We start from the raw sequence: 17,610 nt of genomic DNA, 5'->3' as shown, positions 1-17,610 counted from the left end.
AAATGATGGGGTAGTAGCTGCTGACGGGTGAATTAAGTCCAGGTCCAGTCTATTGATTGTCTGACACTCAGATTGAAGAGTTGAATAGTTGAATGGCCACAGGCAGGAATGACTTCCTGTGGCGCTCTGTGGTGCATCTCCGGGGAGTAAGTACTCTTAGTTTGACCAGCAAATCATTGAGTGAGTGGGAGACATTGTCCACGATGAATACGTTCTTATCTTGGATATCTCTTTGAGTAACGACCCTCAGTCCTGCTGTGACATAAATGTGATCCTTCTGTGATGTCCCTCAGGTCGCGGACGTTGGTCAGGTGCTGGAGAACATCAACTTATCAAAGCGGAAGGAGCTGCAGTGGCCTGACGAGACCATGAGACTGAGGGCAGGACGGACCTGCTGGAGGGACTGGAGCCCCTTAGAGGGCATGGAAGGACATGTAAGTCTTCACTAACACATCACCCTTCCTTATAAAGCGCATTAAATGAAAGTTTTATTTATAGATAAGTAAATATGATCTTTTTATTCAGCTCACAATCTCTCACCTCTTATGCTATAAATGTGATTTTGCTGTGATTATCTTGTTCGTACTGTGTCCTATTTTTGGGCGTGTAACTCCCTCTGTGACCTACTTGCTCTGTAAACGCTCCATAAATTTGATTGGATGCTTCCCCTCACAAAGCCGCCTCCTCTGTTGCCCTCTGCAGGTGATTCACCGGTGGGTGCCTTGTAGCCGAGACCCAACCAATCGCTCCCATATCGACAAGACCATCCTGCTGGTACAGGTGGAAGATAAGCTAGTGCCCATTATTGAGACTGGGGTCATTGAGTTGGGTGCAGAGGTTTGAGACAAGCAAGCACACACATCACACACACATCACACACACGCTTGTGTGAAGACGAAGCCAGACCGCCCTGGCTTTCAGCAGGACGCTGGAGCCTGCAGACAAACAGGAAGTGGGAGCTCTCCCCCCTCCCCCGTTCCTTATCGCTGAGGGGGAAAAGGATGCCAGGGAAAAGTGCAAGCAGAGGCAGAGCATACATTCATCCAACATCCTTTACTGCGTTGACACACATCCATAATATCTGCCTTGCTTTGCGTCTCAGATATGCTGCATGACAGTAAACAACCCTTAAGTTAAGTTAGTTCCTGCTACTGGATATTAATTTCTATGCATTTCATCGACTATTATGTTGGCAATTCTGACAGAGCTGAGTGTAAAGAGCGTGTGGAGATTTTTTTTGTGTTCTGTTTGTCTTTACGTAATTTGCCAAAATAAGCCTGGTATTGAATATCTGCCATGGTTTCACACATGTGAAAGCTTTTTTACTTCTTTTTTTTCGCTGCCAAGACGACAGAGAAAGTTGTGGTGCAGTACAGATTGAAGTCAGAGACTTGACGCTGCTGCGCTCAACTAACTCCTCTGTTTCATTGTTGTCATTCCGTTTGGATTACTTTGAAATTTGCAAGATTACTTTGCGCAAAGAGAAAAGAACTTGCACTATAATTTTTGATTTTTTTTTTAATTTACAGTGATGCACTACACTCTTTAGATATAATATCACATTTTATTTATTACAGACTCTGAATGGCCATGGTTACCGATGCCTTGGGAATGAAAAAAATGCAATCATCATTCTGTTTTCAGCCATTTTTATTTTACTATTTTATGTTTGATAAACTTGAAATAACTTTTTACTGTATATGATTATATATCTATATAAATATATATATATATATATATATATATATTTACACAAATATATATATATAAAGTCAATGTATAAAAGATTTTCTTTTCAATATTTATTACTGTGAACAACATGGTATTTACACTTTGTTACATCTTTTTTTTTCATTTTTGGGACAAAGGTTAATGTATTAAGGACCATTGGTTGAAAACGAGATGCCGAATTTTTGATGGACTGTTTCACTATTTAACTTAATTCTTTTCTATATGGAGAAATAAAAGTTTGATTTATTGCTGACATCTTTAATACGCCTCTTCTGATTGTTTATGTCTAATTTTATTGAATTCTCCAAATCACTAAATTAAAGAATACACACTGGTACACATTAAGCTCCGTCATCAACAGAGGCTTTTAGTAAATATACAAAATGTTCCACGAGAGTTTACAATGAAACTTGTGATTTGCAGGTGCAGTGTGTGACATTTTATGGGTTACTTGCTGTGGTTTATAAGATTTTTTTATGACGGATTGAATCATATGACATTTCTTTACTGTGTGAGCTTAAATAGGTCATAAGGAAGTGCATAACATGCTGCATAATTGGTGTCGTACAGTGTGTGAAGAATCTGTCAGTCAGCAAAATGACATTCTGATACAAATTCTTACACAATCTGTTCTGCTTTTTTCCAAAATGTCAGGAAGTTTGCAATCATTTGCATGGTGGAAGATTTCTGACATTTGTCTGCCAGGATAATTGCTGACTGAGTTTCTTTGCTGACCTAAATCTGTATATTTAAGGTTCTAACCTCGTTATGCTTTATCAGCAGGTAAAGGTCAACCAGTTAAGCCCACAGTACTGTATGTTAAATACAGCCCCACTGTCACAAGACAAAAAAAGAGACGTTGATGGCTCAATTACTGAGTAAAATGACTTGATAAGGAGTATGATAATTTTTTTTAGAGGTAGATCATGTTTTGTATGAAAATATTCTTACACTGCAAAGTAACAACTATAGCTACCAAATAAATGTAATGGGGTGGTAGTATGAAATGGAAATTAATTAAAATATAAATTAATTACATATATTTAATTTATTTATTTTATATATTATGTATTTATATAATAAATTGAAGTATAAATAAATTATATATATAATTTATATTTAAATGTATTTTATATATATAGTTTTTAAAAAAATTTTAAAAATAAATAGTCAAGTAAAGTTGAGTAAAATACTCAATATTCTTAGCACAAAAAATGCTGTTACTAGTAAAAGTCCTGCATTCAAACTCTTACTGAAGTGAAAGTACAAAAGTATTGGCGAAAAGTACCAAAAATACTCGAAAAGCCCGTTTCAGATATATTACTGGATTAGTGATGCATTATATGTACAAAACTTAAATGTTGCAGCTGATGGTGGAGTTAATTTTAATAACGTCATATACTATACATAATGTTTTTGTTGAGTACATTTTATATTAATCTAAATCTGCAAAGTAACTATACTAAAGGTATCAAATACATGTAGTGAAAGTATAAAGTAGCATTAAATAAAAAATACTCAAAGTAAATACCTCCACCACTGCACCAGACTAATAAAAGGCATTGATTTATTCTATAAATAAATCCTTTAGAATCAGAATCAGAAACAGAATCGTGTTTATTGCCAGGTGTAAGAGGTATACACTAGGAATTTGCTTTGGTTTTGTTGGTGCAAGTAAGCAGTATAATAACAAAAGAATAGATAAAAACGTTAGAATAAAATAAGAATAAAAAAAAGGAATTTCTACCAATTTACAATATACAAAATAAGCTATAAACATGATATAAACAGATAGTGCAGTGTTGCACTATGTGTTCGTTTAAAGAAATAGATACGGGACTGTATTCTCAGAAATGATAATCCACTTGAAGTCTAGTTAATCTAGTTTCCACTGTAATAACCAGTAAACAGACCATTATGGAAACAGACCAGCTCAGACATGTTTTTGTTGCTCTTTCAACCACATGACTGTTTTACAGTGAAGCCCCGCCCACCGAGCCACCGAGCTCTCTGATTGGCTGCTGCTGTAGAATTCCTATCAACCGTTTTTTTCCCGACGTCACGTCACGTCACATATAAAAGTCCCAGTGAGTCCTGCAGAGGAGGTTCATGTAGTCACTTCACTGCTGTCTCCTTCCTACTTCACCAACAAAGAAAAGGTAAAAACACATCTTTTTCTGTTTATAAATCGCTTGGGATTAACTCGGCGTATTAAAATGTTATTATATAACAGTATTGTAGCTTTCTCAGCTCTTTAAAAACAGTCAGTTTTGCTAGATTGTTGTGCTAACAGCTGAGCTAGCTTGTTGTTGGATCTCATCATGTGACATGCAGGATTCAAGATTCAAGATACAAGATGTTTAGTGTTTATATTACAGGTACAATCGAGTGAAATGCTTTTATTTGGGAAGCTCCATTTAAATAATAAGTTATATTACAATTATAAAAGGAAATACTTTGTACAAGGGCATATTAAGAACATATACAGACATTAAGAACATATACAGACATATTAAGAATATATACAGACATTAAGAACATATACAGGCATATTAAGAACATATACAGGCATATTAAGAATATATACAGACATTAAGAACATATACAGGCATATTAAGAACATATACAGACATATTAAGAATATATACAGACATTAAGAACATATACAGGCATATTAAGAACATATGCATATCAGGAAGTATGAATGTACATATATTCTGTTCATTGTGTGCAATATTAATGTCCAATATGTGCAATATTATTTATTTTTCTTAAGTTTGTTAGCTTACTTTACCTTTTTCATTTGACTTATCTTATCTTATTTACTCATTTTACTAAATGCATCTTACTTAATTGTTATTCTATTAGGCACTGGTGCTAGAAATAGTACTTTTTTATTATTTTATACACTTGAACTTGTTGTAATTTTGTAGTATTTTTGAGCAATCTCTGGCACAAGAATTTCCTTCGGGATTAATACAGTTCTATCTTATCTTCTCTTATATAAGAAATACTTTGTACAAGGCATGTTAAGAACATGTGCATTAAGAACATATACAGTATATACAGTATAAGATATATTTTTGTGTGAGAAGGTGTCGTATGAATTATCTATTTAAAAGTCTGATGGTCTGGGGGAAAACCTGTTCCTCAGTCTGCTGGGGAGAGTCCTGGGGGTCCTGTATCTTCTACCAGAGGGCAGGAGGGAGAACAGGCTGTTGTGGGGGTGTGTGTTGTCCTTAATGACATCCAGACAGTCAGGTGGCGTGTTATTTGTGTTATTTGATGCTTATCTGGGTGTTTTTTATGCCACCTCACAGTCCTAACAAACACTTATTCTAACAGTGATATATTTTAAACCATCCCTGTCATTCATTCAGGACTCCCACAGAAAGGAGAGGATGTTTAAGGCAGTCTTCCTCGTGCTGCTCGGCCTGAGTCTCGGGCTGCTGGATGCATTCCCCTCCCAGGAGGACTCAGACGGTGGGAAGCACTGGGCGGTGATCGTTGCTGGCTCTAATGGCTGGTACAACTACAGACACCAGGTGAGAGCTGCACAACAGTAAACTACTCTCACAATGTGATGACATTATCTAGTTCAAACTGACTCAATTGTTATTTTTACAATCAGCATTGTGGGTTTGATTAGATCAACTTCTCAGATAAGCCACTTCCCCTTCACAAAATCCAGTTTTTCCAGCCTTCTAGTAATGAGTAACTGACCTCTATTGCTCTTTCTTTTTTCCTCTCTCTTTCTCTCAGGCTGATGCATGCCATGCCTACCAGATCCTCCACGGTAATGGCATCCCAGATGAGCAGATTGTGGTCATGATGTACGATGACTTGGCACAAAATGAGGAGTGAGTTGACATTTTTTTGTTTCCGTCCAGCATTATCTTTGTGATCCGGAGACTTCTTCTTTCCCCTGAAGTGTTAAAAAAACAAACATTGTAACTTCTGTTAGTTGTTTATCTTAATTCTTCCCTTTTTGCAAATTAGTAGACTGTGAAAATGTGCTATAGCACGCATGTTTTATAAACCATTTATGCATGTTGTATTGCATGTTTCAGTTAAAAGTTGAATTACAGGATAACTGTTTAAGCGTTCCACACTGTCTTAAATAGTGTATTATGAGGTGCCGTTTAGAACTAAGCACTAAAGTTAATGAATGATGATGTCAGCTATGTATATTTTACTTAACGTCTGCTTATCTGTCAGTAGAGCTGGAGCGATTAGTCGTTTAATTTATTAGTTGATTGACAGGAAATTGATCTGCAACTATTTTGATAATTGTTTAAGTCATATTTTGCCAGTTATTTGATGGTTCCAGCTAGGGATGTCCTGGTTAAGTTTCTTTGGCCCTGATCCCGATCCGAGTCCTTTAATATGGTTATATAGTTATCTGCTAGGGCTGCAACTAACGTTTGTTTTCATTGTTGATTAATCTGTCGATTATTGTCTTGATTAATCGATTAGTTGGTCTATAAAATGATGAAAAATATGTATCAGTGATTCCCAGAGCCCAAGATGACGTCCTCAAATGTCTTGTTTTGTCCACAACTCAAATATATTCAGTTTACTGTCATAGAGCAGTAAAGAAACCAGAAAATATTCACATTTAAGAAGCTGGAATCAGAGAATTTTTAACTTTTTTTTCTTAAAAAGTGACTCAAACTGATTAATCAATTATCAAAATAGTTGGCGATTAATTTATAGTTGACAACTAATCGATTAATCGTTGTAGCTCTTGTATCTTTACCTTAAATGTTGATTTAACAATTGAAATAACAGCTACTAAATCTAACTTATTTTTCATGTGCTACTTGATCCCAAAACTGGTAGAGATCCTGGTTCAAAAGTATTTCATTTATAAGCTTAAATTATTGATGATAAGTGATAACCTTATTTGGGAGAATGCAACTCCTGTAATTGATATGGCATGATCCACTAGAGAGAGAAGACGTCTCACTCTGTTGGAGTTGTTGGAACTGCAGAAACACTCACGATTGTACAGTGATGTAACAGAGTAGAGGTTTGCAGCCCTATCTGTAAACCGCACAGTGTGGGTATTTCTCATGTCACTGAGGTATGTCGGCGCTGTGTGGTTCATTGTCAGAGCGGCAGCAGCAGCATTTACAGGCTGAGTTAAGGAGATCCACTGAAAGGAGTCACAAGGAACTAATTTTAGTGCACCTTCAGGACTCGGAGTTAAATTACTGACTGGATGGAAGAGCAGGAGTGAAAGCAGATCCGTCGGTTTCAGTCAGAATTAGGATCACTGTTACACACTGTGACATACAGCAGTGCTCGACAGTAATGATTGTCCACTTGCTCTGGGGGAGTGTTGTCAGTTAGTGGCCCAGTTGGACTTATATTTCACTTTCCTACTGTATATGATTTATGAACTTAACCCTTTCTTGTGTCATTAAAAACCTGCTGCAATGTATGAAAAAGTTATTTGCAAGTCTAGACCAAGGCTTAAGTAGAATTCAGAGGCAAGATGGAAAACAATTTGATCTCCAAATAGTAAACTAGAGCTGCAACTGACAATTTCCACCATCTATCAATCATTAGTTTTTCAATCACTCAGTAGTGAAAAACGCCCATCAGAAGTTCTCAGAGCTCAAAGGTGACATCTTGAAATGTTTTGATTTGTCCGACCAACAGTCCAAAACCCAAAGATATTCAATATATAGTGAGATATAAAACACAGAAAAGCAGCAGATCCTCATATTGAAGAAGGTGGAACCAGAGTATGTTTGGTATTTCTGCTTAACAAATGACTTAAGGATCCAGTGTGTAACATTTAGAGGGATCTATTAGCAGAAATAGAATATAATATTCATAACTATGTTTCCATTAGTGTATAATCACCTGAAACTGAATGTTGTGTTTTCGTTAGCTTAGAATGAGCCCTTCATATCTACATAGTCCTCTTCACGGAGTCCATGTTGCTCCACCATGTTTCTACAGTAGCCCAGAACGGACAAACCAAACGCTGTTTTGCTCCACCGCTCTCTCGCTTTTGCTTCACCACTCACTTCCCATGTGACGTACACACACACTCTACGCACTGAACCGCTAGATCCGACACACTGGTCCTTTAAACAATGAATCGATTATCAAAGTGATTTATTTATTTTCTGTCCATTGACTAATCAAGTAATCGTTCCAGCACTGTAGTCAACATTAGCTTTCAGCACTGTCCAGCTTTGTAATGTGACAGATAAAGAAATATACTGTATGTATAGTACTTGATCTGCAACGATTAATCGACAAGTTGTCAACTATTTAATTAATCGCCAACTATTTTGATAATCAATTAGTCGGTTCCAGCTTCTTAAATGTGAATATTTTCTGGTTTCTTTACTCCTCTATGACAGTAAACTGAATATCTGTGAGTTGTGGACAAAACGAGACATTTGAGGACGTCATCTTGGGCTTTAGGAAACACTGATCAACATTTTTCACCATTTTCTGACATTTTTATAGACCAAACAAGTTATCGATTAATCGAGAAAATAACCGACAGATTAATCAACCATGTTAGTTGCAGCCCTAAAAAGTAAAAATATCTTTTTAGAGAGAAGTTGCAGATAGTAGATTATTTCCACTGCAGATGAATTATTAAGTAATAACCAATGATAGCTGAGGAATATGGCTATTCCGCTATTATTAACTGTAGACACACTTCAGCGTTGCCCAATGTGTCCATGCATCAAAAGACGCTGACATAATGTAGGTCAGCTTTTAGAGAGAAGTTATACATCATTTATTGTTTTATCATACTCTTGACTGTGTGTCTGACATGCTTATCACGTGTGGGAATTTTGGTTAATAACTAACTTATATTAAAGTCAATGCAGGCGAGAGTGCAGCATGATTTCCCTCACAGACTGAAAAAATCGATGGCCACACATTAGAGTCCTTGTTGTTGAGCGTTAGAGAAAGTGATTCTTGGCGTGAAAGGGGAAAAACCTGCAGTGCAGTGGAGTTTTCTCCAGTTTCTGACTCTGACCTGATGACAGGGTATCAGGTGAATGATTCACTGATCAGCTGACAAGTGTTTGTCAGCTATTTTCACTTCCTTCTGCACATCTGACTCATATTTTTTTGTTCCCAGAAACCCCACCCCTGGCATAGTAATCAACAGGCCGAACGGCACAGATGTGTACAAGGGAGTTCCTAAAGACTACACCGGGGATGTGAGTGCTTCATTGCGTAACATTTGTCTAAGAGCTCTTAAATAAATGTTTGGCAGTGCTCTTGACATTCAAATAGATTTGTTTGAAGAGTGTTAAAATCAAACCTTTTGATTTCTGCAGGATGTGACTCCACAAAACTTCCTGGCAGTGCTGAAGGGCGAAAAAACCACAGGTGGCTCTGGAAAAGTGTTGAAGAGGCAAGTGATGAAATAAAAGCTAGAGAGTAGAGGAGTGGTGAATCTCATGTGACATCAAAGCAGCACAAAATCTGGTTTATCAAGATATCTGTAACTAACTTTATTCTGCTTGTCTTGGCAGCGGCCCCAAGGATCACGTGTTCGTGTACTTTACCGACCACGGGGCGCCTGGCATTCTGGCCTTTCCCAATGATGACGTGAGCACTTTTCTAATTCCTGCTTCCTGCTAATGTTCTCTCATGAGCTTAATGGAACAGACACATAAGAAACGATTATGTTGCCCATCTGGTTTTGTCAGATAATTGTCTCTCTCAAGATCCGTCCTGTGTGTTTATATAATTCAATACCTTACCATACAGAGACATGAATCTAACATTTGATCAGTATTTAAAAAGCAAAACAACGATATAAAGCACAGAACAAGAGCCAGATAGTCTTTGAAACATTAGGAGTAGTGTTTTAAAATGTTTTGGTACTTGTGTCAATGAGACACCAAGACAACCTGATACCAAAATGACACCTTTCTTTGAGAAACGTAAACATGGTTTTCTACAAATTTTCATTTTAAAACGTTAAATATAATATGATTAAAGGGGCTCTATGTAAGAATCAGAGATTGCTTGTTAACAGTGACACCTGTGGCCGCTAAGTCAAGGACATTCAGCGTCCTGTTGCTTGCGCTCGCACTACGTAGACGCGAGCGAACATCGGTTAAAAACAGTGATGCGACACACACGAGTCTGAGCATGATTGACAGCTAAAACCACAATATATTTCACATGCGTGGCATTAAGGTTAGCTCACCTGTCCAATAGGAATTTTGCCAGCTCGGGGTCCGTTTTGTTACCTAAAACTAAACGAAGGTCCCTCCATGAGTTGAAGGTCCAGCCGATGTTGATCCTAGTTTTCCCCCAACGTCGGTCACATTCCTGTTTTGCAAGACGGACTTCACTAGATATAACCTAGATTTTTTTGTGCTTCTGTGGAGTTTGTGTTGGAGTCTGAGTTGTGGTGGGGGCTGGTCGTTTGTTGGCGTTAGCGGACTCCATTTCTAGCTGAACGTTAGCTATGGTTCCACACTCTTAGCAGCCGTTACATTCAGGAAGGTTTTTCACAGGCTGTCGCTGTAGTGTGCACGACGGCTCCCCAAAAGTGAAGCCAAAACATCTCAATCACCCCCTGGTGGCTGGCTGTTAGTTTAGGGAGCGCTTGATTTGATATGCAGCAGAGTTTTCTATGAGTGGAGCATTTTAAACGTCAATATCACAGTCGATCATGTTTATTTAATTGTCGGAAGCCAAAATTGTGATTAATATTTGATTACTTGTGCAGCCCTAGTCTACAGGCTGATAGAGGAAACCCAGAAAGTCAAGGAAGGTTTAATTTTTTTAGGTTAGGTACAACCTGTTCACACACTGGCAGTAAAAACATGCATACCGTCCCTTTAAAGTAAATCTGACCAAATCAGGATGTTCAAAGTGCACAAGTGCAACATGGTGGTTTACCTCTGAAACTGTTACATTAAAAGTATTTTTTGTCCTCTCTCTATTACAGCTCAATGTTGAAGACCTCCAAGACGCCATTAAATACATGCACGAAAACAAGAAGTACAAAAAGGTACGCAGCAACATGCTGCTGTTGGTTTTTATATACTGTATGTCTATACATGCTCTAAAGTATGTCGGTCAGTGATAAAATCCAGTCAGGTGATGATGTAGCTGTGCTGCAAGATCATATCATAAAACTTTTTTTGCCCGCGCACATTCACAGATGGTGTTCTACATCGAGGCATGTGAGTCCGGGTCAATGATGACAGACCTCCCTGCTGACATTGACGGTGAGTTGAACTTTACATCAGCAGAATCACTTTCCACGAAAAACCCCAAGAGATAAGGAAGCAGCAACGATCAATAGCTGCTTGAATCCTCGACAACATGAACTTGACTTTTCCTTGTGACCATGTGACTGAGGTTAGCACTGCAGTCCAGCTTGTGGACTTTACTTTATAGTCCTGTGGTGTGTCTAGTCAAACACTGGGGTCAGCATTATGGCTTGTGGTAATCTGTGAGCTTCGTCAACTCTGTCATGTGCTCGGCCTCATCATGTGATGAACATGAATCAAGGTTCTGGTTTTGCTGTGTGAATTTACATCCCTATTTTTAGTTTTAATGACTAAATGAGATATCTAAAGTCCAAATGTGAAACAGCAGTTTATTCTCTGGAACATAATCACTCTTTAACTTTAGCATTTACCTCTAAATGAGTTCACAAACTGGCCTTTAGAGCTTCAGGTCTTTGAAATGTATGACTCGGTCAAGCAGACACCTGAGTCGTGTTTAGGTTCGCCTACTGGAAAATTATAATTCTCTGCCAAACTGTCACACAGCATAACGTGAGAATATACCTCTATTTTTCAGTGTACGCCACCACAGCAGCCAACTCACAGGAGTCGTCTTACGCCTGCTACTATGACGAGAAGAGGGACACCTACCTGGGAGACTGGTACAGCGTCAACTGGATGGAGGACTCCGATGCGGTGGGTGATGATGTTCTCCCCTGTTGTATTTTTTTCAATCTTTTTATGATTTTGAAATTACAATTGAGTTCAGAACTGCGCCCATAGCAACGGTCTGTTATAAAGAAATAACAGACCATAGAACACCGTGATTGACCAATCAGAATCGAGTATTCAACAAAGCCGTGTAATCAAACATTTCAACTTGTTTGCATGTGTACATTTTTATCAAAAGTAAGCAAGCAATTCAATTTCCTTCAGAAATGTTTGCCTTTTCTAGTTACCTGTATTTTCCTACAAAGTATTGGTAATTTTACAACTCTGTTGCCGACTGATATTAAACCGTACAATAGCAACTGAGACTAAATGAAGTCCATTAAAGGTTTATTTGCTGTTCCAAACACCTGTTGTCAAAGAGGCAGGAACAGGAAAAGGAAGTGGTGAACGTTTCCAACAGCAGCAGCAGCGGTGGTTTGGTACTTTGCATAAGCAGTGATGGCACCTGTGGCTCTACAATATACTGTATAAACATCCCAAAACCTGAACTTCATTAACAGATAATAAAACAAATATGTTCTAACCATTCTGTTTCATTTGTGCTTCCAGGAGGACCTGACCAAGGAAACTTTGTCTAAGCAGTTCAAGATTGTAAAGAGCCACACAAACACCAGCCACGTCCAGCAGTTCGGAAACAAGGTGAGAGGATGATGAAATGAAATGTAGAGTTTATTATTATTCAATTATTGTCATTGATTTTCACATATATATATTGTGCAATCACAAAGTGCTCAAAGCTCCAAAATGAGATCAATAGAAAAATAAAAACAGACTATTGCCAGGTATTACAAACTGCAAATGAAATACCACTTCAGTACAGTTAATTGGCACTTAATAAATAAATAAATAAATAAAATACAAATGCTGAAAATGATGTCTGTTGCTTTGTCTTGTCGGAAAAAATTAGGAGGGGGGTTTGGGTACTGTTTTATTTGTCTATATAAATGGCAGAATAGTGATGTGGAGGGGGAAAAATGTGTGTTTCCTGCCCTTATTTTGACTCATCTTAAGTTTCTTACTCTCTATACAGACTTTGGCCCACATGAAGGTCGTAGCATTTCAGGGTAGCCCCAAAGCCGGTGTCCAACCCGCTCCAATGACCCTGAAGCCAGTTACAAATCCCAATCTGATCCCGAGCCCCGACGTTCCTCTGGCCATCCTCAAGAGGAAGATGATGGCCTCCAATGACATCAGAGCTGCCAGAGGGCTGCTGATGGAGATCAATGCCCACTACAAGGTAAACATTGAAAAAGCCCTGCGGTGTTGCGGTATGTTGCATGTTTCAGGTCCTCTGTGGTGGACTTTTCATGCCATGGAAATCTGATTTATCAGGGAGTTTAACTGCACAAATTTACGTAATTTACCATGACAGCTTTAATGTTACAGATTCCTAACAGTGTCTGAATACGTGTGTGTGTGTGTGTGTGTGTGTTCAGGTCAGGGAGATGCTGGCTGAGACGATGCGCCAAGTGGTTGAGAAAGTGACCGGCAACAAACTCATGGCCGAGGAGATTCTCAACGAAAGAGCTGAGCTCTCCCAGCATAAGTGCTACAAGGCTGCAGTCAACCACTACAAATACAACTGCTTCAACTGGCACAAAACCGAGGTAGACGAATACATCCCGCACATTCATTTAGACCAGACCGGGAGCCGTGCCATCCAAATTTAGATTAGATTAGATTAGATTTAGAACAATTTGTGGTTAACATAGCGGATGATTAGTCACAGTTTTTGGCAGGATTCATCTGTAGCTGATGATGGAAACTTACTTGCGTGTCAAGACTCTGGTTCTGCTTCAGAAGAGGAAATGGTAGATCCGTTTTACATTTATTGTGAAACGGATCTGGCGTAGGTTAACCATCAGTAGGTTTTGGATCTACATGCATTTGCCTTTTTGCATTCAGCTGACTGTAATCCAGAGAGACTGACAGTAAGCAGCAAGTGCAGAATAAGCTTGTATGTCTTGAGTTATGCCTTAACACATTAGGCCTCATGCAAGAACACGGGGCGTCATTCACCAACTTACCCACTTTGTGCAAAATAATGCGTTATTGCGTTTTCTTAGAATATGATTCAAATTACAATCATATTTTCACCATTTTTTTATGTTTTTAAGAATCATTTTCATTATTTTACAAAGCGTCAAGGTCTAAAATAAACCCTACACTAACACTACAACAATGACGAGTAATAGCATCCCATGCGTCCTTTATTGTGTTATTTTATACCCACTACTGACGCTACGAAATATGACGACTTGTTTGGCGTTCGCTTCGTGCTGAAGTACCTCCACTTCAGAACTACTGAAGTTTTTTGTTGGAGTCATTTGGAGGCCGGTGCTCCACCCTCTTTAGGCTTTTGTTTGGGCATTCTTGACTTAATTCTCTCAAGCTTTCTTTTCAAAATCTGTGTGTGCACCTGGCCCTGCAGTCTCATGCCCTTTATGGGGATTGCCAGGGTGTTCACTTGTGCTAAATTATGATCAACTGGCACACACTTTCAATTCACGAGGAATAGGATTCATTATTATCACACCGATACAAACAATTCTGTGGTTTAAGAACATGAATCTGACGTAGACTTTTAGTTATTCAGTTCTTTATTTGTGCGTAAAATAAATCATAAGAGAAGAGATATACAATAACATAAATAAATGCACAGGTGGGTTGAAAAAAACAAACCCTGAGGGCTTTTAAAAGGAACCCACCTAACAATGACAGACATACATATTTTTAAATATCTAAAAGAAAGAAAAGAATACTATTTCCAAACAAGAAACGCTAGAGATAAAAATAAATTAAATAAATAAAAAACAGGATAACAATAACCAATATTTGCACTGCTTTCATACACTATATCCACCTCATTTACATAATACTGTACTCTGTCAAGAGAAGTTGTGTAAGAGCTCTTTAAAAAAAAAAAAAAAAAATGAGTGACGTTTCTCAAGAACGCATTTAAGAACAATCTTAGGAAGAAATTGGTGAATGAGGCCCATGACTTTATGTATTTTTCTTATTCAAACTTTTTTCTGTGAGTACCAGCGTCCCAAGTCGGATTCACCAAACTTAACTGCACAAACTTATAAACTCGTAAATCACTTGTTTCGACCTGATAAATGCAACCTGTTTATCAGTTAGTGCGTGTTTGTGAGATTCAAGTCCTGCTGTCGGAAATCATCAAACAAATTTAGCAGTGTCAGTTGGTCTTAAAGGGGACCTGAAACAATCTATCATCAGAGCAGTTCCGTACAGTGACACAAATAGGAGGACTAGTTTGATATGAAGTAAGGTGTCTTACTAAAGCAAAGTGGTCCATGACTTAGATGGCTGGAAGTCAAGTGAATGTGACGGTAGCAGAGACGGACAAGCAAATATTGTACTCTAGATGATGTTAAACTGTTCACAAATATAATTATATGGTTTATTGTAGCTATTAATTTTTATTTAGTTATTTATATTTATCTTAATTGATACTGATAACTCCAAATTCATTCAAATTAAGGCATTATGATAATCTTATTATTATAATCTCTAGTGTTTTTTTCTGGTGTGGAGAGCGGCAGACTGTATCGGTATCTGTTCATGGACAACTTGTGAATTTTGTTCTTTACATACGAGACATCTGTTTAGTTTTTGTATTTAAGTAAAAAAGAATCCATGATCATAAAATAGATGAGGCAGATAAAGAAAAGATGATCCATCACAGAGGTATCAGATCAGGTAGAACAGAGCAGCCCTAGCAGAGAATATGTTTTAGTTCCACATGAGTGTAAAACAGAAATAAGATGTAAATATATGATGGGGAATGGTGGCCTGAGAGTAACTCTGCAGTCCTGCTACAGGAAGTATTTAAAGGATGGGTTTTTTTTAATTCTTTTTCTTTATCGTTATTTAATTACAATAATATCCTGGGTACTTCCAAGCAGCTGTATGTGTTTTATTGTTTCCCTTTTCTCTGGAAATGTTTGACATTTGGAGTGCCACAAATACGACCGGGGGAAATTAACTTTGTTTATTAACAGTTTAGTATCACAGACTGTGGGGACATTTCTTTGACATGTGACGTCCTCTTGTGTTTCAGTATGAATATGCTCTGAGACATCTCTACGCTCTGGTGAACCTTTGTGAGAGAGGATACTCTGCAAACAGGTGAGATCCACTTCCCACTTCATAAACCACTGTTTTTAGACCTGCCTGTTTCAGTTGTCTTTGTGGTTTTATGATCCTTATTCTGATGTACCGAATAGTTTGAAGCTTAGAAACTTCATTCATAACATTGACATTGTAATTATTATTATTATTAATAACTTAAAGATATAGTTAATATAGATAATATGGCAAAAAGTACAACATAGACAGAACAAAAGAGTGGGCTTAAAGATTGGATTCACCCTAAAGTGGGGGACGATTCAAAGGTAGTGAGCTTCATTCGAAAACCTCAATAGAAACTATGAATGTAAAAAAATGACATTCGGTACCTCCTCAATTCTTGTTCAACAGTGGGGGATAAGAAGTAATCTGATTGTTGTTTAATCTGTATAAAACTGTACATTTTAAGTTCATTATTTGTCTTTAAAATGTGAATATTTGATACTGAAACAAGTTGTGTTTTGTTTCTCTGCAGCATCCAGCTAGCCATGGACTCCGTGTGTTATTTCCGCAAGTGAAAAGGGGTTTCTATAAATCCATGAAAGTCTCCCATCAAAATGCTTCTTCCGTGTGAGAAGGCCTGAGAAGACGGAGCTTCTCTTTGCACTGCTTAGGAATCAATCTGACGTGGAGTTGACATTATTGTTTCATCAACACACTAATACTTCTTCTTTTCTTTTTTTTAAACTTGTGATGTTTTTTTGATTTTACCGAGAACTTTTAAACCTGTTTTTATGATGAGTTGCACGATCACTGTGAAAGGTTTATGGATGAGATTTTACTGCTTCTGATTATTTTTTTTTAGATCACAGGATTGACGATGATAACATGGAATTCATATGTTTTGCTATGAGCTTTATTTGTGGTATGGACGGCCTGGCATGAATGATTGATTGACATGTAAAAAGGACGTACCACTGAACGTTGAATGTTTGTTGAACCTCAAGAGACTTTGCTGTAACACAGGGATCTTGAAATAAATCCGAAAGACCAAAACTGCTAAAAAAAAATGCTTTTCTTATTCCTTAATATCAGAATTACACACTTTTGGGGATAATATTTCACATGGTGTTATTCTTCACATATCAACAGTAGCTAGTCTTCAGAAGAGGATTTGTATGCTGTCCTAATAATTCTAGCTAAGCCTATTTTGCTGTGATTTCTCTGCCTGACAGACAGTTAGACCCACACACATCCTCCTTTACCATGAACCGCTGTCGGCTTTATGGGGATTGTGTGATTTTTAGTGTGAGCTTGTTTAAACTCCTGATACATTTTACAGGATATTTATTTCTGTGAGAAGGATTTTTAAGCACATTTAGGGTCCGATCCAACTGGGAAACTACGCCCACATTAAAAATACCCTCTTCGTCCTCCACTTTATACAGTGTGATGCCTTGATTACGTCTTAGCTATGTATGTCTGGAACAGTACATAAAAAAATAAACACGGGGCACAATTTCAAATGACAGACGAAACAAATATGATTGCCTGGTATCAATGTTAAAATGTATCCAGGTTTGAGAATTTAGCCCAATGTGCAAATGAGTGATGTACATGTCAAACGTAATTTTACTTTAATTGACTTACAGTGAAAAGATGAATAACCACCAGAATAAATAAGATTCATATTTAATTAAAGGTCCCACATTGTAAAAAGTGAAATTTTCAGGTATTTTATATTATAAAACAAGTTTAAGGTTTGATTTCTGATTTTCGTTAGGATTTCTGTCCATTTGTGATGTCACAAATG

The 17,610-nt window shown here is 37.6% G+C and overlaps 2 protein-coding genes across 5 annotated transcripts in view; both read left to right on the top strand.

Moving 5' to 3' along the window:
* The window catches only part of pcnx1 (pecanex 1), a 42,889-nt gene extending 40,896 nt beyond the window's left edge, over positions 1-1,993 (top strand). For all 4 annotated transcript variants that reach the window (XM_074659810.1, XM_074659809.1, XM_074659808.1 and 1 more), the window contains 2 exons: positions 294-434; positions 703-1,993. In XM_074659810.1, coding sequence (XP_074515911.1) covers positions 294-434; positions 703-843 — 282 coding nt within the window. In that variant the 3' untranslated portion in view covers positions 844-1,993. The remainder of the gene's footprint in view (positions 1-293; positions 435-702) is intronic.
* A 1,798-nt stretch (positions 1,994-3,791) lies between these two features.
* Positions 3,792-16,867, top strand: lgmn (legumain). Its single transcript, XM_074661653.1, has 14 exons — positions 3,792-3,890; positions 5,112-5,276; positions 5,494-5,591; positions 8,855-8,936; positions 9,057-9,133; positions 9,255-9,330; positions 10,688-10,750; positions 10,904-10,970; positions 11,551-11,669; positions 12,255-12,344; positions 12,736-12,942; positions 13,142-13,312; positions 15,790-15,857; positions 16,333-16,867. Exons 2-14 carry the CDS (start codon positions 5,133-5,135, stop codon positions 16,373-16,375), a joined length of 1,305 nt encoding a protein of 434 aa, XP_074517754.1. The 5' UTR covers positions 3,792-3,890; positions 5,112-5,132; the 3' UTR covers positions 16,376-16,867.
* Positions 16,868-17,610: the final 743 nt, after the last annotated feature.

This window comes from Sebastes fasciatus, chromosome 15, assembly GCF_043250625.1.
Source record: "Sebastes fasciatus isolate fSebFas1 chromosome 15, fSebFas1.pri, whole genome shotgun sequence".
In the NCBI taxonomy this organism is placed as follows: domain Eukaryota; kingdom Metazoa; phylum Chordata; class Actinopteri; order Perciformes; family Sebastidae; genus Sebastes; species Sebastes fasciatus.
This window is presented reverse-complemented; position numbering and strand designations above follow the sequence as displayed.

Coding starts and splice junctions, on each gene's coding strand:
- lgmn (XM_074661653.1), top strand. CDS start 5,133: ATGTTTAAGGCAGTCTTCCTCGTGCTGCTCGGCCTGAGTCTCGGGCTG. Junction 5,277..5,493: donor GGTACAACTACAGACACCAG/GTGAGAGCTGCA, acceptor TCTTTCTCTCAG/GCTGATGCATGCCATGCCTA. Junction 12,943..13,141: donor AGATCAATGCCCACTACAAG/GTAAACATTGAA, acceptor GTGTGTGTTCAG/GTCAGGGAGATGCTGGCTGA.